Genomic DNA, 26559 nt, shown 5'->3' with positions numbered 1-26559 from the left:
CAGTAATATTAGGAAGATGATGAATAAAATGAGCCTGCAATACAATATATAATATTAAACAAAATGCTAATGACATTCTTTAAAATTCTTATTTCACTTGAAAATTCTTATGAATGACAAAAAGAAAATGCCTGCAGATGAAAGGTGTGACAGTTGGAGTTGGAGGCGAGGCACTCTGGCCCCTACCCATCCCTCCCTCCACACATTCAAACCTGTCTACCCCTCCTCTCTCACCACCACTATAACAGCATGCTCCCTCGATCATATCCCTAACCCTCTCCTTACCTCCCAGCTCCACCTCCTCACGCCTTTACTCTCACAGCTTGTCAACTTCTCCCTGTCAACTGGCACTGTTCCCATCCCTCTAAAAATAGCTGTCATCAGCCCTATCCTAAAAAATTCTTCCTTGGATCCATCCCTGCTCACAAACTACTGCCCCATCTCCAACCTCCCCTTCTTTTCCAAGGTCCTTGAAATAGTTGTTGCTTCCCAGCTCCGCTCCTTCCGCTCCTGCCACTCCCTTCATGAACCCCTCCAATCGGATTCCCGTGCTATCCAAAGCAAGAAACAGCCCTGGTCAAGATGACAAATAACATTCTGTCCACCTGTGACCAGGGTCTCCCTCTATCTCCTCGTCCTCCTCGACCTCTCTGCTGCCTTTGACACTGTGGACCACTCTATCCTACTCCACTGCCTCTCCTATCACCTCAACCTTCATGGATCTGTCCTTGAATGGTTCAGATCCTATCTCTCTCCGGCTCCACTTTGTCTCCACAAACGGTTTCTCCTCCAGCTCCCACACCCTCTCGTATGGTGTTCCTTAGGGTTCTGTCCTTGGTCCTCTCCTCTTCAACCTGTACATGCTCCCTCTTGGTAAAATCATCTGCAGATATGAGGTCAACTTCCACATGTATGCAGATGACATCCAACTCTATCTCTCTGCCTCCACCCTTGACCCCAGGACCACTGACGAGCTATCAGACATCAAGTCCTGAATGAGAGACAAGTTTCTACAGTTGAACGTCAGCAAGACCAAAGCTCTCCTGATTTGCTCGCGCCAGCACCTTTGTATCTCAGGCACTGGCAGCATCAGCATCCATGGATGCACCCTCCACTTCACCAAGCCAGTCAGGAACCTTGGTGTCTTGTTCGAACTTCAACTGTCTTTTCTCCCCCAACATTCGTGCCATGACCTGCTCTGCCTTCCCCACCTTCACAATACTGCCCAAACCCGCGACTGCCTTAGACCTCAGGCCATTGAATCCTTCATATATGCCTAATTACATCTGGGCTCAACTATGCCAACTCCCTGCTTGTTGGACTTCCCAACTCTTCCCTCCACTTGTTGCAGATCATTCACAATTCTGCAGCTTGTGTCCTCTCCAACACCAGACCCCATCACACCCACTCTCGCCCAGCTCCACTGGCTCCCCATCCTTCAGAGGATCAAGTTCAAAATCTTTGTCCTCACCTTCAAGGCCCTCCATGGCCTTGAAGTTGAACGTCAACAAAATCAAGGCTCTCCTGATTGGCTCCCATTAGCTCCCATTAGCTCCTCCACGCCTCAGGCGCTGACAACATCACCATCAATGGTTGCACACTCCACCGTGCTAAGCAAGTCAGGAACCTAAGCATCTTGATTGACCCTCAACTATCCTTTCGATCCCACATCTGCAACATGACCCACTCTGCCTTCCCCACCTCCGCAACATCGCCAGGCTCAGCCACTGTCTCACACGGCAGGCCATCGAAATCCTCATACATGCTTTCATTACATTGAGGCTCGATTATGCAAATTCATTGCTTGTCGGCCTCCCCAACTCCTCCCTCCATAGGCTGCAGAACATCTGCAGCCCGTGTCCTCTCCCGAACTAGGCTCCGCGACCCTATCACCCCTATCCTCAGCCAACTGCACTGGCTTCCCATCACACAGAGGATACAGTTCAAGATGCTGGTCCTCACCTTCAAAGCCCTCCATGGTTTTGCACCCTTCCTACCTTTGTGACCTCCTAACCTCCTACCATCCTGCTCGCTCCCTCCGCTCAGCAGGCTCCGGCCTGCTTCACGTCCCCCACTTCGCTCGCCCCACTATTGGCGGGTGGGCCCTCTGCCACTCTGACCCCATCCTCTGGAACTCCATCCTGCAATCCCTCCGCCTCACCCCCCTCCCTTGCCACCTTCAAGACCCATCTCAAGACCCTCCTCTTCGACCGTGGCTTCAATCTCCCAGAATCCCCCCCTGCCCTCTATCCTCCCCGGCCCCCAGCTTGTGTCCGAAACTCTGTCTGCCTTGGGACATCCTCCCGACGTGAAAGGCGCTATACAAATGTAATTTTGTTGTTGTTATTGTCCCTCCTACCTCTCTGACCTGCTGGCCCCTTATCAACCTGTTTGCTCCCTCCGCTCAGCAAGCTCCGGACTGCTCCATGTCCTCGCCCGGCCCACCCACTATAAGCAGTTGGGCCTTCAGCCTCTCTGCCCCCACCCTCTGGAACTCTATCCCACATTCCCTTTACCTCGCTCCCTTCCTTGCTTCCTTCAAGGCACACCTCAAGAACCTCCTCTTCGACCGTCCCTTTTCCCAACCTTCCTACCCTCTCTGCCCTCCACCCTCCCTGAGCTCTCCACTCGGATCCTAATGACCCTGACTGTTCAGTGGCTTCGGATGTCCGCTTAACAAAGGTAATATTGTATTGTATCCTTCATGCTACAAGGGAACTCTTATCAACTCCAGGTGAAAAAGAACTTGCTTCACAAGGAGTAAAAATTCATTGGGGTGTAAACAGTTCATTCATGTAAACGATTCACAAAAAACGGCAAGGTCCATAAAGGGTCATTGAACAAAAGGTTAGGTTTTGTAATGAAGTGTTTTGCAAATCTCACAAATTAAATAATAATATTCCTTGCGTTTGGTATACCGCCTTAACACATCGGGAGAACATCACAAAGCACTTCACAGGATGTACTGTGAAATGGAGTGATTATGTATTTGTAGGCAAACTGTCGCACAAACAGCCATGAAACAATAGACCAATTTTAGGAATGTTAGCCAGTACATCGGGAGCAACTCACTTCTCTTTTCAAATAGTGCCATGGGATCTTTAACGTCCTTCTGAACAGGCAGACGGGACCTCAGTTTAATGTCTCATCTAAAGAACAGCACCGCTGACAATGCAACACAACCCCCAGCACTGCATTGGAGATCAGATTAGGCTAAAATTAAATGGCTTGCAATATTTGCAAACTAGAATTCCAGTTTACAAATACTGTATCAAAAATTAAGCTAAATATGATCTCATATGCAGCACAAATGAGAAGAAAATCAGCTGACCACAATAGTCTCTGTATGGCACCAAGCTCTTAAAAGGGCAAGAACATTATTGTACACTTGCCCTTAAAAATATCAATTGTTTTGCTACATATTTATAAAGGGAAATTCCATTAAAACAATTCAGTGAAAAGGTTGGCAATTTTAATGACCAGCCAGCCTTTGATAGACTCTTTAGTGTTTTCCATTCTCCCCCATGAATGAGGAATATTTATTTAGATTGGACAATGAGGAAGAATCAATACTGAGAAAATTTCCATATGGTGAAAATACTGTCATTTGCAATTTTAAATTTTCTTTTAAACTCACATTATTGCTAAATGGTGCAGTCATACATTTTCCTTCTCCTCAGAATGACCATTGCCGATTCAAAAAGCAACAATATATTACCACTTCCTTCACATGGAGTCCTGTAGCTCAGTGCTAGAGCACTCGCTTTGCAAGCAAGAGACCTGAGTTCAATTCCAGGCAGGGCGAAACCTTGGGCAAGTTTCCTTACTCCACACGCCTAATAATAATCTCTCCCAAAAACAATAATAATATTGGTCATTTTCAATCTACGACTGTTTGTGGGACATTGCTGTGCGTTCACCCACAAATATAGTCAATTCACTTTACAGTGTGTTCTGTGAAGCGCTTTGGGACGTCCTCCCGACGTGAAAAGCGCTATATCAAATGCAAGTATTATTATTATTATAAACATCCTAAGATTGTATCATTTGTGTCAGTTGATAGAACTCTTGTCCCGAAGTCAGAGGTTGACTTGGATCCAATGGTGTCTCTGCTGACACTCCAATGGAGTACCTGGGTTTGCTAAATTATCAAAGGTGCCATCCTTTGGATGAGATATTAAATCAAGGTCCCATCTACCTGTCCAGGTGGACGTTAAAGATCCTATGGCACCATTCGAAAAGCGAAGAGTGTTTCTCCCTGGTTAAAATAAAAATAAAATTGGGGGGATAATAAAATTCACTCCATGGCTATTTGAGGTACAGTGGAGTGTGCAGATTGGCTGCTGTCATCACCCACAAAATCCATACAAAATGTGCACATTCACACCGGTTTACAGTATATCCTGTGAAGCACTTTGAGACATCTCAATGATGTGATAAGGTGCTATATTAAATACAAGAATTGTTATTATTTTTGCTTGATTTCTACAATGGACTTTTTGACATTTTAAGTTAGAGCTCCAGTCTAATTTCTTTCAAGGTTTCTATGAGACAACACAAGGTCAGCATGCAAGAGTGAAGTCCAAATGTCTAATGAAAGGATTCATGCTTCTTTGTAAAACTTTGCTTTTTTCTGCCGTTTGTTTAAGCAAATGCTGAAATGACTTGAAATTTTTACAAATTCACTTAATTCCTTGCTATTTCTATTACTCTTCCTTCTGGCACAACTGAAAACATGGAATAAAAGTCAATATTTCTGAATAGTAATTTTGCAATTTTCAAATAATTTCCAACAGTGCCAACCTGAATTACAGAAAAGTTGCATAAAATATTAGAGTGAATATAAATTTAAATTACTTACTCTCAAGTTTAACAAGAATCCTCCTTTCTTTACTGAATCCTGAACTGCTGTTTCAGAGTCGCTTAATTTTCTGATTGATTTATACTTCGGGAAGGAAGTATGACTGTACTGAGATTCATAAAACCTTTGAGTCACTATAAGAGGGGTAATGATTTTATCTTGGCCTAAAATCAGGAAAATAAATAAAATATCAGTTTAATAAAGCACTGAAAACTGCTCAATAATGCATTGCATAAAATGCCTCAGCAATCATTTAACAAAGGCTACTAAAATAATCCTGACATAATCAATCCACATAAAATGCTGCATTAAACCTGCAAACGTTGAAAAACTGCAATATTGCATTTATATTTTACAACAGAAATCCTTTGAGTATTTTATATATATATATTACCTGGATAAACAGGTAAATTGTTAAATGTTTGGAGCAAATGTTTTTCTTCCATAGTCAATTCTTTTCTGATACCACTTTTAAAATGTTCTTGTTCTTGTGTTAAATGTGTCCGCATGTAATCTTTGATGACAGCTGCCAATTCTGAAAGGAAATATTGTTAGTTTTGAGAACAAGTAAATTCCAACAGTTGGACTACAAAGGACTATTGGTGATTTTAGTGGTTCTTTCAAATTCCAATAAATAAGGAAATATTGCTTTAAACATCTTGCACGGAGCGTTAGAGCACAAATATCTATAATAATAACCCTTTCATTTGATACAGCACTTTTTCATGTCTTCTAGATGTCTCAAGGGGCTTCACAGAATATACAGTAAAGTGAATTGACTATATTTGTGGAATATACTATAAAATTGACTATATTTTGTGAGCGAAACGCAGCAGCCAATTGCGCACAGCAGTGTCCCCCAAACAGTCGTGTATTAAAGTGACCAATTTTATTATTTTTTTTGAAGGATTATTTCTACTGTAATAACCTCTTGGAATACTCTAAATGAAGTGATAAATGTTCCACCCATGAACTACAAATAAGGGAAAACTAAACAAAGATTCTGTTTACAGGTGTCAGTTGGTATCACTGTCATCTCTGAGTCAGAACACTGTGGGTTCAAGCCACATCTTGAGACTTTAAACTCATTATCTAAGTGAACATACCAAAAAAAAACAATAATAACAATAGTCACTCAATCCACAACTGTTTGTGGGGCACTGCTGTGTGCAATTGGCTGCCACGTTTTGCCCACACAATTTACAGTCAATTCACTTTATGGTATATTTTGTGAAGCGTTTGAGACATGTTGAAGATGTGATAAGGAGCTATATCAAATGCAAGTATTATTATTATTAATACAGTGCTGGGAAGTGCTGCAGTGTCAGCGCTGACACAACATCAACGGACTAGGAATCGCAGCTGGAGGAAGAAAAGTAGATTTATGTGTCACCCGCACACATGTGGAAGTTTACTCTGTGTCTACGGATGACATCACTGAGAGGGAGCATACAGATAAGGAAAAGGTGGGAGCCAAGGATGGAGCTTTGGGGTACTCCACAGATAAACGGGCTGGGGTGGGAGGAAAAACCATTGGCGAGATGAAGTGCTGGCAGTTGGTTAAGTTGGACTTGAACCATGCGAGTACGGTCCCACTAAGGTGGATGAGGGAGGAGAGGCGGTGGAGGAGTATGGCGTGGTTGACTGTGTCGAACGCATTGGAGAGATCCAGGAGTATGAAGAGGCAGAGGGAGCCCTGTCACAGAGAGAGAGAGGATGTCATCTGCTACCTTGACGAGCACTATCTGTGTACTGTGAGCTGGGCAGAAACCGAACTGGAGGCGTTTGAGTAGGGATTGGAGGGCGAAGTGTGAGCAAAGTTGGTTAGCATCAATGCGTTCCAAGGCTTTGGCCAGGAAGGACAGGTTTGAAATAGGACAGTAGTACACCAATTCAAAGGGATCGAATTTACTGAAAAGTGTATTGACTGTGTATTTGTAGACGAATCTGGAAGTGTACAGCAATGTCTGGCAAATAGCCATGATGTGAATAAACAGTTTTATCTGGCGGATTATTGAACAGGGCATCTTCTCTTTTTGAATAGTGCCATGGGATCTTTAACATCCACCTAAACAGATGAATAGGACCTCAGTTTAAAATCTCAGCTGAAGGATGGCACCTCTGCATTGTCATCAAATGCAAAATGAAAACTTTTGGACTTTTAAATGTAAAAGCTACAACTGCCCTATGAGCAATATCAAATGCCAGTGCTACCAGTTGCGTATCACCCATAGTGCAGCTGCCACTGTACTTGGTGTTGAATTGTTCAATAAATTGATTAACCATGGTTTACAAAGCCAATGTTGTTGAACTAACAATGAGGTACAGCACAGATGCCATTGTTGTACTCTCCAAAAAATGCTTCCAAAAAATGAAGACACCGCGTTATAACTGGTCCATTAAAAAAAATGGCTGCTGGTCCTGCTTCCGGTTCATCAGATTATTGCTGAAATGTCACTTCTCTGTAAACACTTGCAAGAGCAGCCGTGACTGACCAGCTGGCTTCCTGTGCCATGCGCTCAAGTGCAGTAAGCTGACCGGTTATCATGATTCTATAGCAGATCCACACTGAAAACAAATTTATACTGTAGTGAAGCCCTTACTAAGAGAGTACCAAATTCAGTGATGACTCAGCAAGGAATGTTACATTAATAATCTCAATGGAAATGCAGGAATGGCTCAATATCCTCAGTGACCCCGTTTCTGGCAAATTTAAAATTATGATTTTAAAAGAACAAAAAATACCCTATAAAATCTATTTCTTTAAAAGTTTCCAAAATTACAATAACTAATTAACTTACAGTACTTGCATTTCTGTCACTAGCTTCAATGCTCAGCTGTTTGTAGGAATTTCAAACTATCAAAAGAATGAATTTTGATTTTCATAATGCTAATACTGAAAATATCATACCAAGATTAAGTTGTCTTTCAGGGATTGGAATTAGTGGCATTGGGATGTAATCTATTGATAATTTTACTTTGTTCACTTCGGTCTGGTGACTTTTCAGAACATCATGGATGAGTATATTTACAAGTTGATGGTGGTTATAGGTGGAATAGATGGGATTTGTCAAGGTTACAGGCTGCTTCAGAGCAAGAGCTTTGCTATCGGATTTCAGAAGAAAATCATCCAATGTGAACTTCGGTGGAGTGTAGTATCGAGGGTCATCTTCTGGAATACTTGGATCTGCTTGTTCACTGAGAAAAAATTTATGGAAAACAGATATATAATGCTTTGGTTTTTCGTCCAAAACGGTTTTTCTCTTCTTTTTGGACTTCAGTTTCTTTGTTTTATAAAAATGCTCCCAATCGGTTATAAAAGACTTGCGTGTACCAAGCATTGGTTCAAAATATTTTAAAATCATATCTGTAACAAAAAGAAAAAAAGAAAGAAGTGTTTTTAAAAATTATAAAGCAATTATTATTAGATTGCAATCATTGTGATCCAGTTTTGTCTGATTAAAAAACAAAATACAATTAACATCATGCTGAAAATAAATGCACATCGACATGACACTGAATTAAAGATTCCTAATGATAATTTTTCCCGGCAAAGGTGAAGGAAGGCAAAGCAGAGACAACATTTTGTATGTGGAAACTGAAATATAGCTAAAGGATAAAGTAGACCATATCAATGGTAGGTAGCCGTGCTCCGCCACTGTCAAGTGCTCCGGGATGCTACCCTGCATGAGGGGCGCTTATATAAATGTTAGCTGTTGTAATCTGTTCTTCCTCATTTGTTCAAACTTCTTATAGAAATAAATTATACCGAATTATATAATGCAATCTATTTTGTTCCTATTATATTTTAATGAAAAAATGTTAAAGCTTTAAGAGTGATGAGGGAAGGGTTGAGTCGGAGGGACACCAGTATGGAGTGCCAGAGAGCAGGGGCAGAAAGGCTGAAAGATCACCCACTTATGGTGGGGTGAATCAGACAGGGGCATGAAGCAGGCCTTTTTGAGTCAAGAGAGGTGATTTTAAAATTATATCTGAAGAATAATGTGATGTTTTTGTCTTCCTATTTCAAAAAAGATATTCAGTTGTCAGATGGAATTCAGTGAATAGCAGAGTATAAACAACAACAGATCACATTAATATAGCCTCTTCCATGTCAGGAGCATGTCCCTAGACAATGGACAGTTGAGGGTTTACACCGGAGCTGGGGGTCGGATTTGGGAGGGGGCCAGGGGGGAAGGAGTAGGGGGGAAAGATGACCAAAGGCATGGTTAAAGCGCAAGATCTTGAGATGGACCTTGAAGGAGACAAGGGAAGGGGCAAGGTGAAGGGACTTTGGGATGGAGTTCTAGAGAATGAGGGCAGATAGGCTGAAAGCCCAACAACCGATGGTGGGGCAGGCTGGGCGGGAGATGGCAACCAGGCCATTGCCTTTGAGCGGAGGGAGCAGGTGGGTTGGCAGGGCTGTGTGGACAAGGATCTTGAACTTCATTCTCTGGATTTATAGTCTGGATTTAGGATAGATTTGTCATTATAGGCTTCCTCTCTTGAATAAAAGACTGGGGTAATATTTGGTAGAAGTTACAATTATGAAGGGTTTACAAAATTTGGATTCAGATTTTTTTTGTCACAAAGAAAATGTGGAAACAAGAAGTCAGAGTTACAAAATAAGGATAACAATTAGGAAATGTAGGAGAATTTATTTTAGTGAAAGGGAAACTAATGTGCAGAACAAACTTCAAGCACAATAAAAAGAAAAAGGAACTATCAAGGGTTTGAAAAAGTCACAAGGCAATTTCCTGAAAATCTATGGGGAGTCATGAGTCAGTGTGAGATAGATAATAATATTATTATTATAGATGTGTCAGTTGAATGGATCTTTTCAAAAGTTGGATGAAAAGCTTGATGCTGTCATGACAAAACATTGTTTTATAGAATGATGACTTGTTTTCCTATGATCAATGAGATATTTCTAATTTTTTTCTGATACTTCAATGTGTAATAATAATTGGAGCTTAGAGTGTTATTGTACCTCACCTACCTATATAAGGTATTTGGTGTATGTTATAATACTGCCCATGATAAATTTTCATAATGTGGTAATGTATGCGAGGATATTGTTGTTGGTATGCATTCTATTCAAGTTATTGGTGCAAACTAATTTGACAAACATGCTGATGCTACAATTACTTTATTTTGAGTCTTAATTAAAATATTATACTTACTAGTAAATGTACTCTCAGGTTCACAAGGTTCTTTAGAACAAGACAGAGGTATGCATTTTGGTGGCAAAGGTCTACGAAGGAGAGGTTGATCCTCCATCCTGGATGCAATTCCAAGGAAGTGTTTGTTTTAATCCCAAGGAAACTGTTTCATTTAAATAAATTAAACATCACATGTTAATTCACTTTACTTCATTTGAATTAAGAGCCTTGTTCTTGTATTCAAATCACTCCACAGTCTCGCCCCATCCTGCCTCTGTGATCTCTTGCAACCCTGCTGCCCCAGCCGCAGAGACGGGGGACATGAAGCAGGCCGGAGCCCGCTGAGAAATAAAATTAGAGAATGCAGGTAATGCACAACGTATGCAATCAGGTTCTGAATGAGAAAGCAGGTTTTGAAGTTTTGGGGGTACGATCCTGCCTTCATCAAATGAAGACCAGAAAATAGCACAAATTATGAGCCATTGGAGGACTTGGTTACATTCTGAAGTAGCCACTGCTTTTGGTTCCAAGGATTGCATAGTGCAGTTCCTTCATGCCTTTATGTAAAACCTTGAATTAATCAACATGCACTGGTTAGTCACTTCCTCACACCACAGGCCACCAAAACCCTCATACATGCATTCATAACATCCAGGCTTAACTATGTAAACTCGGCTGTGTCATCTCCCATACCAGGCTCCGTGATCCTATAAACCCCATCCTCGCCCGACTCCACTGGCTTCCCATCACACAGAGGATACAGTTCAAGATTCTGGTCCTCACCTTCAAAGCCCTCTATGGCCTTGCTCCCCCCTAACCCCCTACCATCTTGTCCACTCCCTCCGCTAAGCAGGCTCCAGTCTGCTTCACGTCCCCTGCCCCACAATTAGCGGGCGGGCCTTCTGCCATTCTGCCCCCACCTTCTAGAACTCTATCCTGCAGGTCTCCGCCTCGCCCCCTCCCTTGTCTCATTCAAGACCCATCTCAAGACCCTCCTCTTTGACCGTGCTTTTGATCACCCTCCTTCCCCCCCTGCACCCTCCCCAACCCTAACCCCCAGCTTGGGTCCGAAACACTAACTGTTCAGCACCTTGGAACGACCTCTGGCCTGAAGGGCTCTATACAAATGCAATTTTGTTGTTGTTGCGGTTTTAGCTGGTTAAATTCCACCAGGACCCATCGCACACACTGGAATCCCCAAACCTTAGCTCTCGACAACCTATGCCTAATACTCTAGTTATTGTAATACACTGGTAAGCAGAGTGGATAATTTGGTAAGAGGAGTGGGGGCATCCTTCTGGAGAGAGAGGGCTCACTCCATCCTGGACACAGGCAGATTTCCATGTTGCGGCAGCAGACAAATGTGGAACTAACTCTCAGTCAGAGAGATAGAGAGGGAGATTGAGGGAAGGATTAGGAAAGAGAGAGATCCAGAGAGAGAGAGAAAGAGAGATTGAGAGGGGGGGGGGGGGGGGAGTGGAAGAGAGAGGTCATTGAGAGAGATTGAAGGAGATTAAGAACGGAGAGATTCAGAGAGAGAAAGAAATAGAGAGATTAAGAAACAACAACAACAAAAAGATTACATTTGTATAGCGCCTTTCACGTCAGGAGGACGTCCCAAGGCACTCGACCGTGTACAGCATTTCAGACCCGAGCTGAGGTCGGGGGGAGGGTGGGTGGGGGGGGGCACCGATAGCATGGTCGAAGAGGAGGGCTTCGAGGCGGGACTTGAAGGAGGCTGAGGAGGGGGGCGAGGCGGGAGTGATCGGGGGATGGAATCTCAGAGGTTGGGGGCGGAGTGGCTGAAGAAGGCTCTCCTGAAGAAAGAGAGAGAGAGAGAGAGAGGGAGAGTGAAAGAAAGAGAGAGAGAGAGAGAGAAGAGAGAGAAAACGAGAGAGAACAAGATTGATTGATTGATAGAGAGAGAGAGACAGAGAGAGAGAGAGAGAGAGAGACTGAGGACCAGTCAGTGGGGGTCCGGCTCCTGGTCTCGCAGCTGCAGGCCCAAGCTCTGGGGTGTAGGGTGGTCCCACTGGACAGAGTTTGCCAGACAGACAGACAGACAGACAGAGATGGAGAGAGAGTGATGGAGAGGAGAGGAGAGGAGAGCTGAGCTGTCCCCTTCCCTACCTTGCCTTGCCTTGCCCACTGCCCGGCTCTCTGTGTACCACCTTGGCCATGGCAACGGCCCATAGCAACCGCCGCAGCCTCGCTCTCAAACGCAGCAGACAGGACGGCCCCAATGTTGGCGGGTTGGGCGGCTTCACGCCCAATTGGGCGGGTTTTGTGTATTGAGCGGTGTGGGGGGGGGGGAGGGCTTTGGGCGGGTACCTCATTTTTATTTTTAAAAATGTTTCCCTTAAACCTGCAAAACGTGTAATTCCCCCCATCCCAGTGAAGACACTATTGTTATAGTTTGGAAAGCATAATATTCGGCTCCTTCTGGGCGAGTATTTGCTGGGCTTTGGGCTGCAAAGGTCTATTAATTTCTGGCAAAGCCCTGGAGCTCCCACTGCAGCTGCTGCACAGTGTAGCGCTGGAGCATCTCATTGACTGCTGCGTAGCTGCAATATATATATATATATATTGGGGGGAGAATGTTACAGAAAACCCGTCAAAGAGCGTAGAGCAGAGGATGCATTGAATTGGTCTCCTCAGGCACGGATTATAGCCGGGTGACTGTCTGCCTGCATCACCCCCTACATCCAATCCCATCCCACTCAGCAATTGGGGAAAGCTAAATTAAGAAAACACACACATACACATGCGGTGTTAAGCACAAGTTCTGTTCACTTGATATATATATATATATATATATATATATATATTTTGGCGCAGTGATGACTGATAAACTTTGCTTACGCAAATGCATCCGATTGCACCGGTGCGGAAGTGACAGAGCAAGGGAGAGGGAAGAGCAAAGCAGGGTACCACCAGCCAGGGCTGTGCAGCTCAGTACATCAGTGGATGCTCCAGTGGGTGGAGGAAGGCAAGAGACAGCAGGTACTCCATACAGACGGGTATGTCCGGAATCCGTCGCTTTGGGCGATGCATTTAATGAAATGCTGCTATTTGGAATAGTTAAAGTGAGAATGCACTGCAGAAATGAGGACTTCAACTTGAGGATTCAGCACTTTGGCTTTGTCGTTGAAGTGGGAAGATGCAAAGGATGTTTTATTCCCATCTTATAGATTTGGCATCGACCGTCTAAAAAATGATCATGTTTTTTGCAAAAAAAAAAGCAGGAAAGAAGAGGTAGACGGAAAATAATCTGATATCGTTTTAGTGTAGGTGTGGAAGAGATTTTTGTGTTGTGTTTTTTGACCGACTATGTGCTCATCTGGTTTGCAAGTGTGTATTAAGAGAAGTTGCAATTAACGACCGGGTGAGTGGGCTGAAGAGGAGGGATGTGGTTCATCGTTCATTTCATCGTCATTCATTTACTCATTGCAGAACAGTTGTGCAATACCCTTACAGCAAGGTTACTAGTCTGTGGGACGTGTGACAGACGTCAAAATCAAAGGCAGTCGATAAAAGGAAATCAATACAATGAGTGGTAACTCATTGTATTGATTTCCTTTTATCGACTGCCTTTGATTTTGCTGTAAATTGAGTTGTCAGATCACATAGTATTTTGTTCCCGCAGATTACTAAATCTAAAGATCTTGGTAATATTGCGGAATTATGCATTAAATAAGGCTGCTCTGTGCATATGTGAGTTCTCGATAAGTAATGTTCAAGGTATTTTTTTAAATGGCTGGGATCAGATCAATTGAAATCCTGAGATTAAATATCATGGTGATTCTGTTGCTGAACTAAACAACTGTATTTATACAAATGGTTAATTTTGCTATGGGTTACAAATGCTGGTTTACAAACAACAGTATTTATTGGGTGAGAATTGCCACACTTACGTGAAACAACAAAATATGGCAATAATCTAATAATATCCTGATTTATTTTCTATGACGTGTTTATGATCTCAAGGGAGCTTTCAATGACGATTTGTTCAAACCGGTTATAAATTTGCAAACAGCATCATGTCAGTTTGATCAAAACCCTTTATATAACGAGTTTGCGTTCCGTGATCTCATATTACGTACAGCCAGTTAAATTGTTTTAAAGATAAGGAGTAAGAGAGAAGGGTGAACAAAAAGGGAAATTATTAAAATATTCAAACCACATCCTAGAATTTAATCTTGCAATTGAAACAAATGTATAAGGTAAGGCAAAACAAGTATTTTACTAACAATATATATATATATTTTAAAAACAATAAAAAGTAATAATAATTTGGTCACTCAGTCCAAGACTGTTTGTGGGACACTACTGTGCACAATTCGCTGCCTCATTTCGCCTACAAAATATACAGCCAATTCATTTACAGTATCTTCTGTTAAGTGCTTTGAAACGTTTCAAAGACGTGATAAGGCGTTATATCAAATGCAAGGATTATTATTATTAATAATAGAAGAAAAATCTCTGAAAATGAATGATGCCATTCTAGTTTTAAAATGATAACTGAAAGATGGATTCCTTTGCAGAATTGACCTGTCTTATCAATGAACAAAATGTGATTCTTCACATTTTATTGAAATTCATTTTAGAATCTATGTGCTTGTGGTTTAATTTGATTCTATTTATTGTTACTCAATCTATAGTTTGTCCCAGAGCTTTAGATAAAGTGAACCTATATAGACCAAATGTAAATTCTAAAAGGAACATGAACTCAAAGCACTCTCCTCTTTGAGCAGGATAGGGTTTCCTTGGAGCTGAACTGGCTCCAAGGTGACATGCTTAGCAATGAATGTCGGAATCAAATCAACCCAGTCTGGTGGTCTCGGTAATAATAATAATAATAATCCTTGCATTTGATATAGCGCTTTTCACGTCTTCTAGACGACTCAAAGTACTTCACAGAATAGAATAGATCAAAATAGACTGTAAAGTGAATTGACTGTATTTATTTTTGTGGGCGTAGTAGTCCAGCTGTGGTAGTCCAGTTCCTGAGCCATGTGGGTCTGTTGTACTCCAAGGCACTGCTGCTTACTAACAGGTAGGTTAGTCTTAGCTATACAAGCTCTCCAGACAGTGCTTTTAAAAGCAATTTTAGCTGGTTAATATACAGCAGTACCCCAACACACACTATGGGATACTAAAGCCTTGGCTCTTGCCAACCTGGAAATAATACTCACGAAGCTTCCATCTGGGAGAGAGTATGCATTTCATTTCAAACATGGGAATTTCACTGTGTAGATGACATGCATGGAACTCTTGGTTTGGTTTGAATTCTCTTCAGCATGTGTCAAATAAATATCACAAATGGCAGAGAAACAAGCAGTTTAGATTTAACTATTCTTTGCGAAGTGTAGTGAATACATGGAACACAGTACCCAGTGAGCTGATAGAAGCTGCCAATATTAATAAATTTAAGAGGGAGGTGAATAGATTTTGGTGAAAGAAAAAATTGAAGGTAGATTATTTAACATTTGTTTTCCAACTTTGAGACTGGCCAGATGGACTGCAATGGTTCTTTCAGGTTCTGTGCATACCTATGCTCTGATGTCCAAGAAAACACAGATCACATCCTACTCTTTAATGCAGAACATTGCATTTGGTTATCCTATGCTAAATTTCTATTTCTGGGACCACAGCACTGATGGTATTTAGTTCTGTCTAAACATTTGTTATCTGTTACAAAGCTGACTACAGAAGTTCTCTTGATGCTATATCTAATAGTCTTTCCTCTTACAAAGGGCAGCACAACAAAACAGTTGCATTTTGTTATTTATAATATCTCATTGTTCTATGAGATACTGTCAGCTAGCTGCCTACCTAATAATAGTCAATGCTCCAAAGATCCAAAGTTATTCAAAAGTAACCCATTGTGTGAAGTTGAAGAGTTTTAACATGATCAGGCAAACAAGGGTATCAAATGGAAACATTTGCATTTATTATTAATACATTAATGTAATTACTTCCTTAATGCAGAAAAATATAGTCAGACATCTGGCTCCCAGCATATTCTTATGAGTACTTGGAATGCCCCAGTGATTTACAAAGATTTACAAAAAATGTACAGCACAGCCCAACCAGTTTATACTCAACACGAGTCTTCAACCATTCCTTACTCCTTCCTATAAACTTCTATTCCCCTGTACCTCATGTCAAGCATATTGAATTTCAAAAGCATATTAGATTTTAATGAAACATACGACTCCTTACATTTGACAGAGCCCCTTTCACATCGAGAGGATATCTCAAAGTAATGACGATGTACTTTGTATGTCGTAGCCAATTGAATAGAGAAATGTCCGACAGACAGCCATACAGTGATTGACCAATTTTATCATGAGGAGTGTTAGCCAGAATACTTGGAAATTCCCTTCTCTTTTTGATAGAAGGGAATAGAGGGATCATGAGATCTTTAATGTCCACCGATGATAGGACCTCAGTTTAATAGCTTATCCAAAGCACACCACCTCCAACAAAGCAGCACCCCCCCCCCCCTCCCCCCACCCCCCCTCAGCACTGTATGGCAGTGTCAGTCTTAGTTCCTAATTTTATGAAATGTCCATTGATGTTCAGACAGGGGTTAAAAGTACCATCAAATCATTTTGTTATGTGGAACTCAATTACTGTACATCTGCAACGTATTCCCCTCTATCGTGACCGCTGTACGTTCAGGATTCCACTCTGACTTACCACTCTATAAGCTACAATATACTGTAATAATAATAATTCTTACATTTGATATAACACCTTATCATGTCTCAAGGCATCTCGAAGTGCTTCAAATAATATAATTGTAAAGTGAATTGACTGTATATTTTGTGGGCAAAAAGCAGCAGCAAATTGCGCACAGCAGTCCCACAAACAATTATGGATTGAGTGACCAAATTATTATTTTTAAAAATTTTGTTTTGAAGGGATTATTACCCACGGAAAAGTGATCCACCAATCGACTAACAGCCGGGTTCCTACTTACTGCTGGGTAAACAGAGGCATGTGGACTAAGGAAACTTGCCCAAAGTTTCACCCTACCTGGGAATCTAACCTAGGTCCTCTCGCTTGCGAGGCGAGAGCTCTAACCACCAAAGCTACAGGACTCCACAGCAAATATAATAGTTAAAAGTCAATGATAATTTCACTGTCACTGCTAATGCAGTCCTCATTGTGCATCGTCCCTACAGGATGCTACAAGCCTTAATGACCAGGGAACACACTTGTTATAGCCTTTCTGATGAGCCATAGCTTCTTTTTATACTGCTGTGCCATCTTCCAAAGGTAATTGACTATATTGCAGTATGCCCACTATGCTCCCAGCCCACACTCTCTTTGACCCTTATTGCATGACTTTATTCCTTGTTATGCTGAAAATCTCTCTGCACTATTTACTCTATCAATGCTGTGTTGATATCTGGAAATGTTCCTCTTCTTTACACTCACTTACACCAAACCAGATTTTGTGTAAAATGCTCACTTTTTAAAGTGTTTTGTCAGGTGCACAGTGTTTTAAGAGTTTCTTTTTATTCATGCTGTTTCATGGTAGGTGGAGACTCATATGGAATATAAACACTGGCAAAAGACTGGTTGGGCCAAAAGGCTTATTTCCTTGCTGCACATTCTTTGTAAATCTTTGTAAATGATGTTCCACCCTGTGTAGGTATGTCCCCATTGTCACAACGAATAGCAAACCAGGAAAATGATCTGCATTCGGATTTATTGTGTCAATTTAGGTTGACTGCCTTTCCCTATTTTTTAAGAATTGCTGACAAAAAGACAGTCTAAGAACATACAGAGAATACAAGCGATTCAGTCCATTAAACCTATTTCATCCACAGACAATGCTGTGTCATGCACTTACTCCACCCAGTCTATTTTCTGAGAGCTCATTGAATTTTCTCCTTAACCTCCAGATGAAATCACAGGGTATCCATTTAAATTTAAATGACTAACTAACTAGGCTATATCATCTTGCTAGTTTATAATGTTCAAGAAACAACGACAAATTCAATTCCATAGTACCTTTCACATAGGAGAACATCCTGGAGGGTTTTTACAAAGTTTAACATGGAAGTTTTTCAAGTATAACTTCTTATGGGTAGTGGGGTGGGGGGGGAGTGGGGAAAGGGGGAGAGAGACACTTCTAACCAAAGTGAAAAGTAGGACTTCCACTTCTGTGAATCCTTCCCTCTTCTCTCCCAGCTTTGTTTGCGCATCCATTTCCTGTATGCATCAGGATATATGTACGGCCGACATGTCTAGCCACCAATTATCCATCAACCTAGTAGTATGCACCCTATAGAGAATAGACCTTACAGGTATAATAATAATAATAATGATAATAATAATCCTCGCAATTCATATTGTGCCTAATCACTTTGTTTTAACATCTTAAATAGCACAGGATTATAGCTGTCAATTTTCATGTATTAATATTTTGGTCCAAAAATATTTACATCGTCCAAATCAGTTTACTCAGGTACCGTATGGTTGTACGGTCAATAATTCACTTCACACACACCTCAATATGTTTAAGGCTTTTCATTATGTTTGAAGTACTTCCTGTTACCTTATTTGTCATTGTTATTCATCACTTCCTGTTCTGTTAAATTATGAGTCGTTACTTGGAACTGGGTTCAAAGGCCCTGATACCTTTAGCATAGGATTTTTATATATTTCAGAGACAAAACACATTTTGTCAGTCTATGTTGATTCAAAGTCAGGTTTCAGAGGTGAAAGGACAGTATGCTAACTCACTGCACCATCGATTCTCTTTTTCGTCTTGACTTTACTATATAAGTTTCATACTGTATATTTAATTTTAATATAATATCATACTGTATATTTAATTTCATGGTGAGAGAATAAATGTTTTACTTGTCTCTAGCTGATCCTGTTATTCAAAATATGTCTTTTTAAGAGTAATAATATTCTTTGCATTTGATATAGTGTCGAACACATCTCAAGTGTTTCATAGATAATTGCTATAAAGTGTCTGTATATTTGTAGGTGAACATGGCAGTCTGTTTGCAATTTGAGCACAACAATGTTCTACAGCCATGAAGCAAAGGCCCTATTGCTATCTGGAGGATAGCAATTAAGAACACCAGGTAGAAATTCCCTTCTTTTATTGATTAAGATCTTTAACGCCCATCAGATGGGACCTAGATTTAACGTCTCATTTGAAAGCACCTCTCACAATGCAGTGTTAGCCTAGACTTCACGCTCAAAGTCCCCACATGAAGCTGGATTCCCCAGTCATCTGACCCAGTGCCAAGAATATTACCAACTGAGTCAAACTGATACTTTAAGTTCATAAGATATAATTCCCCTTCTCTTGAAGTGAGACTCCTAGACATTTGTCAGTGCTGCTTTTTAAGTAGCTTTGAAGAAGTCCGTAGGTTTGCCCTCCTTCCTTGTGAGGAAGAATAAGCATCCTAAGACACTGGAGGCATTTGGGATTACACATCTCATTTTTATCTTGTGGATGCTACATGAGGCACAATATGTAGCTGTCAACCATTCTCCATTAGACAGCAACAGACAAAGAAGACATAAACTCCAGCTTCAGTAAAACAAAGAACCGAAACAATTTCAGCTGATCTGGAAACTCCAGTAATTCCAGTAGTTACGTTCTCATTAAGTCATGAATGCCAGTTATCAGAATTGGTTCAGTAAGCTTGTAACCTGTCCTAGTAGGATGTCCCAATAGAATGGGTAACTTTCAGGAAATAATGTTGAATTTTGATTTGTAAACAACATTGTTAACCAAAGTTCTGCAAATAAAATATAGAAATGACTCTTGGTTAATCCAACCAGTACAGGTTAATTTCTCTGCACTTTTCAACCCCAGAGGAAGACTATTTTTGTCCTCTTGTAGAGGAGTGATGTAATGCACTGTACTATTGCTAAAAGAAGTACTTGAATTAAGAATTGTGAAAAAGGAGATTTGGCTGTCATCCATATAACATAACATGTAGGAGCAGGAGTAGGCCATTCGAGTTTCATGGCTTCATGGCTGATCTTCTAATCTAACTCCAGATAATAACCTAACCCTGCCTTATCCCCATATCCCTTAATAGCTTTTGCAATAAGAAATCTATCTATCTCAGTCCTGAATATGTTCAAGGACTGGGCGTCAACAGCCCTTTGGGGTAGCGAGTTCTATACATTCACCACCCTTTGAGTAAAGAAGTTCTTCCTCAACTCAGTGCGAAAGGGCTGGCCTCTGATTTTAAGGTTGTGATCCCTGGTTTTAGTTTCTCCAACCAGGGGAAACAATCTCCCACTATCTACTCTATCATGCCCTTTGATGATCTTATAGGTTTCTGTACGATCCCCTCTAATTCTTCTATATTCTAGAGAATATATAATAGGATATATAACATCACATTAATGAGGTTAACTCCATGCCTGAGGATGATGTTCGCAAGAGGGAGCATGTAGATAAGGAATAGAAGAGGACCAAGGACAGATCCCTGACGTACCCTGCAGGTTCCTGTGTGAAAGCGGGAGAAGAATCCATTGGTGAAGATAAAGCTCTGAGGCTGTGAGCCAAGTAGGAGTGGAACCAGAAGAGTGCTGTCCCTCAGAATTGGATGAGGGAGGAGATCAAAGACAATGGAAGGGTCAATAGTGATAAAAGTGGTTGAGATATTGAGGTCAAGGAGGCAGAGGTTGCTCTGTTCACAGAGAGAGAGAGCATGACTCTTTGACAAGGGCTATCTCAGTGCTGTGGGCAGGGCAGAGGCTGGTCTGAAGAACTCGAGCGTGGGATAAGGGAAAAGGAGGTCAGGTTTCTCAGTATCTGAGATGTCACTTTATTGCAGTGAGATATTTCACAATGGCAAAATATTATTGGAGTGACAATTTTTCATTTAAACTAGTATATTTAACATTCAATTTAATCCTCTGTGGCAATAAAAAGATGTCTTGGTATTACAAACCAAGGAAATAGACGTTTCGCAGTTTCAAACGCTGATGAGCTAGGATTAGTAGATTGGTTAATGAGGTAACAGTTCACTCAAACAAATTTCCTTATAAAGTCATATCTCACTCTCATGGATCACGTGTCGCTCAGTTAGTTACTTCCTTTCAGTGCCGTTGGTTAACAACTCGTGGTTCTGGATCCGTCTGACAAAAGAGAAGTACAGAGGTCTTTATGACAGTGAAAGAATAAAACATCCACTTTGCTTCACTAAGGTAATAATGGGACACAGATTCCTTGTATTTTGCTCTTCTATTGTGCTTTGCGTGATGTAAGCCGTTGCCGTGCTTGAGTAGGTGAACATTAGGTGAAGATTAAAAAAAGTTAACATTGCTTTCAGTTTGTGCTTGTGCTTTAGTCATCAGCAAGGAAGCATGTGGTCAGAGAGGTATATTGATTGCCAGATTGAGCATTTTTTAATCACAGTTTTTTAGCTGTCATTTTGAAGTTTCCAAATGGAAACTGTAGTTTTGCAGTATGTGTGTGGCTTAATGGATGTGTCTGTCGGAATCAGGATTACTCAACATAGAATTGCTGAACTGGTGCCCGTAACAAGAACTTATTTCCATCTCAGTCTCATTAAATTAAAATGATACCAAATGATTTAAAGATAGCATTACTGAACTCCAGTAAAGGGACTCTCTTTTATTTTCTTGCTGCTATGGACAGCAAATTGCTATATTTACCAGCAGAGAACAGAAACTTTATACTGTACCCTAAATTTTGATTGTACTTCGGACTATGCAACAGAGCTTTCTATTTTGTTTAATGCCTTTTAGATTTTTGTAAGAAAAATACATTTAAGAAAACTTACATTTACATAATGTAGTTATCTAAAATATCAGCTTGGCTCAGTGGGTAGCACTCTCACTTCTGAGTTCAAAGATTGGGAATTCAGGCCCCATCCTGGGGATTTGAGCTCATTTATTTTTGTTGGTGAGAAGGGCTAGGTCGAATTAGACTGAATTGTGTTCCTCAAACTGGCCTGAGCCTGGTGACCAAGTGCTCAAGCTAATTCTGTGTTCCAGTTTCTCCACTCCTCTTATTTGAGGATGAATCAAACTGCTGAGATTTTGTCCCTGCAAGTCTTATCCCAGCAACAGAGGGCCAAAGGCTTAGCTCTCCTGACAGAATCTCATCCTCACATAATGCATTATGGGGTTGTTCAGAACATGATATTCCTTCCATGACTGAACCTTAAAAGGAGAGCAGCTGCAGGTACATAGCCCAAGAAGCAACAGATCAGAACAGATACTACACTTAATGTTAGCCAAAAGGGTGAAACATGACTTTGAGCTCATGTCTTGTGCAATGCTCCTGGTGTGATGCTGCAGTATTGGAGATGGAGTCCTTCTGGTGAGATATTAATCTGAGGTTCTGTCTGTCTATCTGTTTGTGGGAAATTGCTGTATTCAAATTGGCTGCTGCATTCGAGAAATTGTGAAACAGTACTAAGAAAGTAAAAGTTCCAAAGGTATCTCATACTTTTGTCGGTTTATGTTTATGAAGAATGCTGTGGGGGTCATTGTTGGGGAGGATATTTTCTCTTCCAAATTTGTATAGCCCTGTTATACAGCTACACTGGTTCAGGTGTCATTTGGTAGCACTCTCACCTCTAAGTCAGAAGTGAGTCAAGGTGGTGGGTTCAAGCCCCAAATTGGTGCTTTGAACTCACAGTTGTAGCTAACACTCCAATCCAGCGCTGGAGGGTATGCTGCATTATTGGAGGAGCTATGGATGAGAAATTAAACCAAGGTCTTATTTGCTGTTCTAGTGAATGTTAAAGGTCCCCTGTCACTAGTTGAAAAGACATGGAGTTTCTCCCGAGAAAAAAGAATCTCCTGGCAAAGAATCTCCTGGATTAAATTAGAGTATTCAGTTCATGGCTGTTTATGAGTCATTGCTGGTTGCAAATTGGCTGCGGTATCCGCCTCCAAAAATCCACAATCATTACCCTTTGAGACGTCCTTGTGATGTGAAAAGCACTATATCAAATAAGGAATATAATAACTTTAGAATGAGCAGTAGAATGTTGATTTTAGTGTTGTTTAAGATTAACTTTTATTTCCCAGTAGTAATAATCATTAGGTGTTCAGATAAGTAATAGTAGAACCATACATTTTTAAATATGACTGACTGGAATGATTGGTGCACTATTTTTCCCTTCTTCATTTGGGACTTTGCCAGGCCATCAATTCAAATAACCGAAATAACATCCCTGAGATTAGACATTTGCGCAAACTCTGTGTGAGTCTATGTCCTAAACTGTGGTTTAGTGTTCTGACACACTACACTACATTACTGCAATTAGAGCATAATTTACCCAAAGCTCTATTTTGGATGTGGAAGGAGTTTATGGTAATTGGCAAAAAAAATCAGAGCAGTTTTGTTTGTCATTTACGATCTGAAAGGGTGGTGGAAGCTGATTCAATAATAACTTTCAAAAGCTAATTGTATTTATACTTTAAAAGAAAAATATTGTAAGGCCATGGGGAAAGAGCGGGGGAGTCGAAATAATTAGATAGCACTTTCAAAGAGCCGGCATAGGCATGATGAGCCGAATGGCCTCCTTTTGTAAGGTTCCTTGATTCTATGTTTCTTTGAAATAATTTGCTCTATCGTGCTGCACATAAGGATTTCTAGCTGTCAATGTAAAACTGAAAATTATTAATTTTCTCTTTGAGCTCCAAGCTCGTTGGGCCCACCATCTTTTCTAAGTCTTCCAGCTCACACTCTATTTCACTGAAAGAAATTCTTCTGGAGCTATGATGATTTCTGGGTCATCAAGGAAGAGAGGATATTGAATGTGGAGGGCAGAATTACAGGTCTGACTAATAAGGATGTGTATAAATGGAAGAATAATATGGAAGATTTGCTTGTTTGCAAAATCAAAGACTCTGGCCTCTACCAATGTTTAATGCCATTATTTACATAGGAACAGGAAACATAGTATAGCTGCACAATGTGTCAGTCAAGCAGAAATCCTCCTGCTGCTAGGAACATAGAAACATAGGAACAGGAGTAGGCCAGTCAGCCCTTAGAGCCTGTTCCGCCAGTCAATTAGATCATGGCTGATCTGTACCTCAACTAATCTTGTCAATTCCAATTTCCCGCTTTTTCGCCATATCCCTTGATACCCTGACCTCCCAAAAATCAATCAACCTTACTCTTGTATGGTGTGGATGGATCCAGCATCTACGGCCTTCTGTGGGAGAGAGTTCCAGATTTCTACCACCCTTTGAGTGAAAAAATGCTTCCTGATTTCATTCTTAAATGGCCTGGTTCTAATTTTAAGACTATGCCCCCTTATTCTGGATTCCCCCACCAGAGGAAATAGCTTCCCTGTATCTACCCTATCGAATCCCTTTATCATGTTAAACACCTCAATCAAATCACCCCTCAACTTTCGAAACTCAAGGGAATGCAATCTAAGTTTATGTAACCTTTCCTCGTAACTTAACCCCTTAAGGTCTGGTAACATTCTAGTGAACCGGCGCTGCACCCCCTCCAAGGCCAATATATCTTTCCTGAGGTGCGGTGCCCAAAACTGAACGCAGTCTCCGGATGGGATCTGATAAACACTCTATACAGCTGAAGCAAAATTTCTTCCCCGTTGTATTCCAGGTCCCTTGAGGTAAAGGCCAACATTCCATTCACCTTTTTGATTATTTTTTGCACCTGGGAACTAGTTTTTAGTGACTTGTGGATATGGACACCCAAATTTCTGCCTACTAAGAAAATATTTATAATGATAGCATAGGGTCTGCACTTTATCCCCACCCAATATCCTTCCCCAGCTCAGACTCCCACCTTGTAAGGAGCTTTGAGAACATTCTCCTATGTGAAAAGGCACTATCTGAGTGCAAATTATGGTTGTTGGTTTTTAGTTTAAATGTTGCATTTATGTCAGAGATATAAAATTGGCAGAAATTACTATGCGAACATGTCACAGTTACAGTACGATTAAACTAGTTGTCCTGCAGTAGTTTTGTATTTTCGTATCAGGAAACCAAGTTTACAATGGTGGAGCCGCAGCAAGTGACCATTTCGGATGCTGAGTTTAGATTACGTTTTAGCTTCCAAGAAGAACAAAGTATAAGTCATGGGGGACACAAAAGTGCAGTGTACAGGAGATGTTGCAATAATTGCAGTTTACTTGTATTGATTATTATTCAGTCTATTCCTATTGTTGCTCCTGGAATGATTAACAAGGATTATATAAAATAACAAATTATATTTTAAAAATGACACACAACCTCTTCAGGTGTTTAGCAAGACAGCTTTGGAAAGTTGTTGTAGCTGATAACAGTTTTTTTTAATATTTGCACCACAAGTTCTTACTGGAAACAATCATTACTGTTAAATATTGTTAATATAATTTATTAGCTGGATTATTTCCATAAAATGTTAGCACAGATTTCATTAATCTAATCATCCCCATATTATGAGGACCAGATTTTGCTTTTTGGTACAATTATTTTGTATTCAATTGCTTGTGGCTACAGAGTTAAAAGCGAAGCACTGAAATAAAAATAATCCATATATTTGATACAGGGCCTTATCACATCAGGAGCACAACTCAAAGCATCACATAGGCTTCACTGCAAAGTGTGGTGACTGTGTATTTTTGTAGGTGAGTGTAGCAGATAATTTACACACCGCAATGTCCCACAAACAGCCATGAAGTAATGGCCAATTTTATGTGGGGGACAAAAAGAGAAGTCGCTGGGAACTTTAAACTTTTGTTTAAACTTTTGTTTATCTGGGCGAATAAACTTATAAACTTTATAAACTTTTGTTTATCTGGACGAATGTTGGTCAAGAGCCAAGTACCCATGATTATAGGGTTTATAATCTGTACAAAATGTGACTTAATTTTCAATACATATTTTATTTCAGCTCTGAAGTAATGCTGCTGATAAGAATCATAGTATATTTTTCTTTTAAGATTTATGCTCTGATAAGATTTCAGGGCTGTTGCAACAAAATGGAACCTGCCGCATTAGTTATTTCCTGTTTCGCTTGTACAATAACTGGTGTATTGAGGATGTATGCCTATTACTCAGATCATTACAGAGATACCAATTTATTTCAATCCAGAAATTATCTACAACTCGAGTTAAGTAGAATGTTTAGATCTGTGTACATGGTACAGTGCATTTCTGTAAATACTATAGATTTCAGCAGTAAATATCACACCAAAAAGACAAGCCAGCAATTCATCATAGCAAAGCTCCATTGTGGCTTAGATATCCAAACTCCTTTTTTTTTAAGCCTGTAGTGTTTAACTATGTGTGTTGTTCATTGATCTAGGAAAGGCAATGAACATATGATCCCTATTATAAATACTGAAACAGTTTTCAAACAAGCACATTACTTCATAGATTGTATCATTCGAAAAGGCTGTTTTAACATAAGTTCACCTTTAATATATTTCAATAGTAAGATTCTTTCACAAATGTTGCATGTACAGAAAATAAACTTCCTTTTATTTACTCTTACATAAACCTTATTTGAGTGGCTTTGCCAGCATAAGTACAGGC

General features: G+C 40.5%; 2 protein-coding genes across 8 annotated transcripts in view; one reads left to right on the top strand and one right to left on the bottom strand.

Annotated features, from left to right (window-relative positions):
• The window catches only part of LOC103177535 (plastin-2), a 57299-nt gene that overhangs the window by 8332 nt on the left and 22408 nt on the right, over positions 1–26559 (top strand). The window contains exon 1 of one of the 7 annotated variants that reach the window (XM_007891746.2): positions 12920–13026. The exons of 2 other annotated variants lie outside the window; for them this stretch is intronic. The gene's annotated coding sequence lies outside the window, so the exon portion shown is untranslated. Of the gene's footprint in view, positions 1–12919; positions 13044–19116; positions 19140–21112; positions 21232–22349; positions 22373–26559 lie in introns of those variants that run through there. 4 more of the 7 variants (XM_007891748.2, XM_042333849.1, XM_007891747.2 and 1 more) reach the window with 4 other exon arrangements.
• Positions 4707–12243, bottom strand: LOC103177604. Its single transcript, XM_007891842.1, has 6 exons — positions 12154–12243; positions 10045–10186; positions 7773–8228; positions 5256–5396; positions 4862–5025; positions 4707–4727 (listed from the first exon to the last, which is right to left on the bottom strand). Exons 2-6 carry the CDS (start codon positions 10139–10141, stop codon positions 4707–4709), a joined length of 879 nt encoding a protein of 292 aa, XP_007890033.1. The 5' UTR covers positions 10142–10186; positions 12154–12243.

The sequence above is a fragment of the Callorhinchus milii genome, unplaced genomic scaffold (assembly GCF_018977255.1).
Source record: "Callorhinchus milii isolate IMCB2004 unplaced genomic scaffold, IMCB_Cmil_1.0 Scaffold4, whole genome shotgun sequence".
Lineage (NCBI taxonomy): Eukaryota > Metazoa > Chordata > Chondrichthyes > Chimaeriformes > Callorhinchidae > Callorhinchus > Callorhinchus milii.
This window is presented reverse-complemented; position numbering and strand designations above follow the sequence as displayed.

What these genes read in the sequence shown, in the direction of transcription:
- LOC103177604 (XM_007891842.1), bottom strand. Translation starts at nt 10,141, where the DNA reads ATGGAGGATCAACCTCTCCTTCGTAGACCTTTGCCACCAAAATGCATA. An exon ending in CAATTTACCTGTTTATCCAG is followed by an intron (nt 5,026 to 5,255) that starts GTAATATATATA and finishes TCCTGATTTTAG; the next exon opens with GCCAAGATAAAATCATTACC. An exon ending in GATTCTTGTTAAACTTGAGA is followed by an intron (nt 4,728 to 4,861) that starts GTAAGTAATTTA and finishes CCATGTTTTCAG; the next exon opens with TTGTGCCAGAAGGAAGAGTA.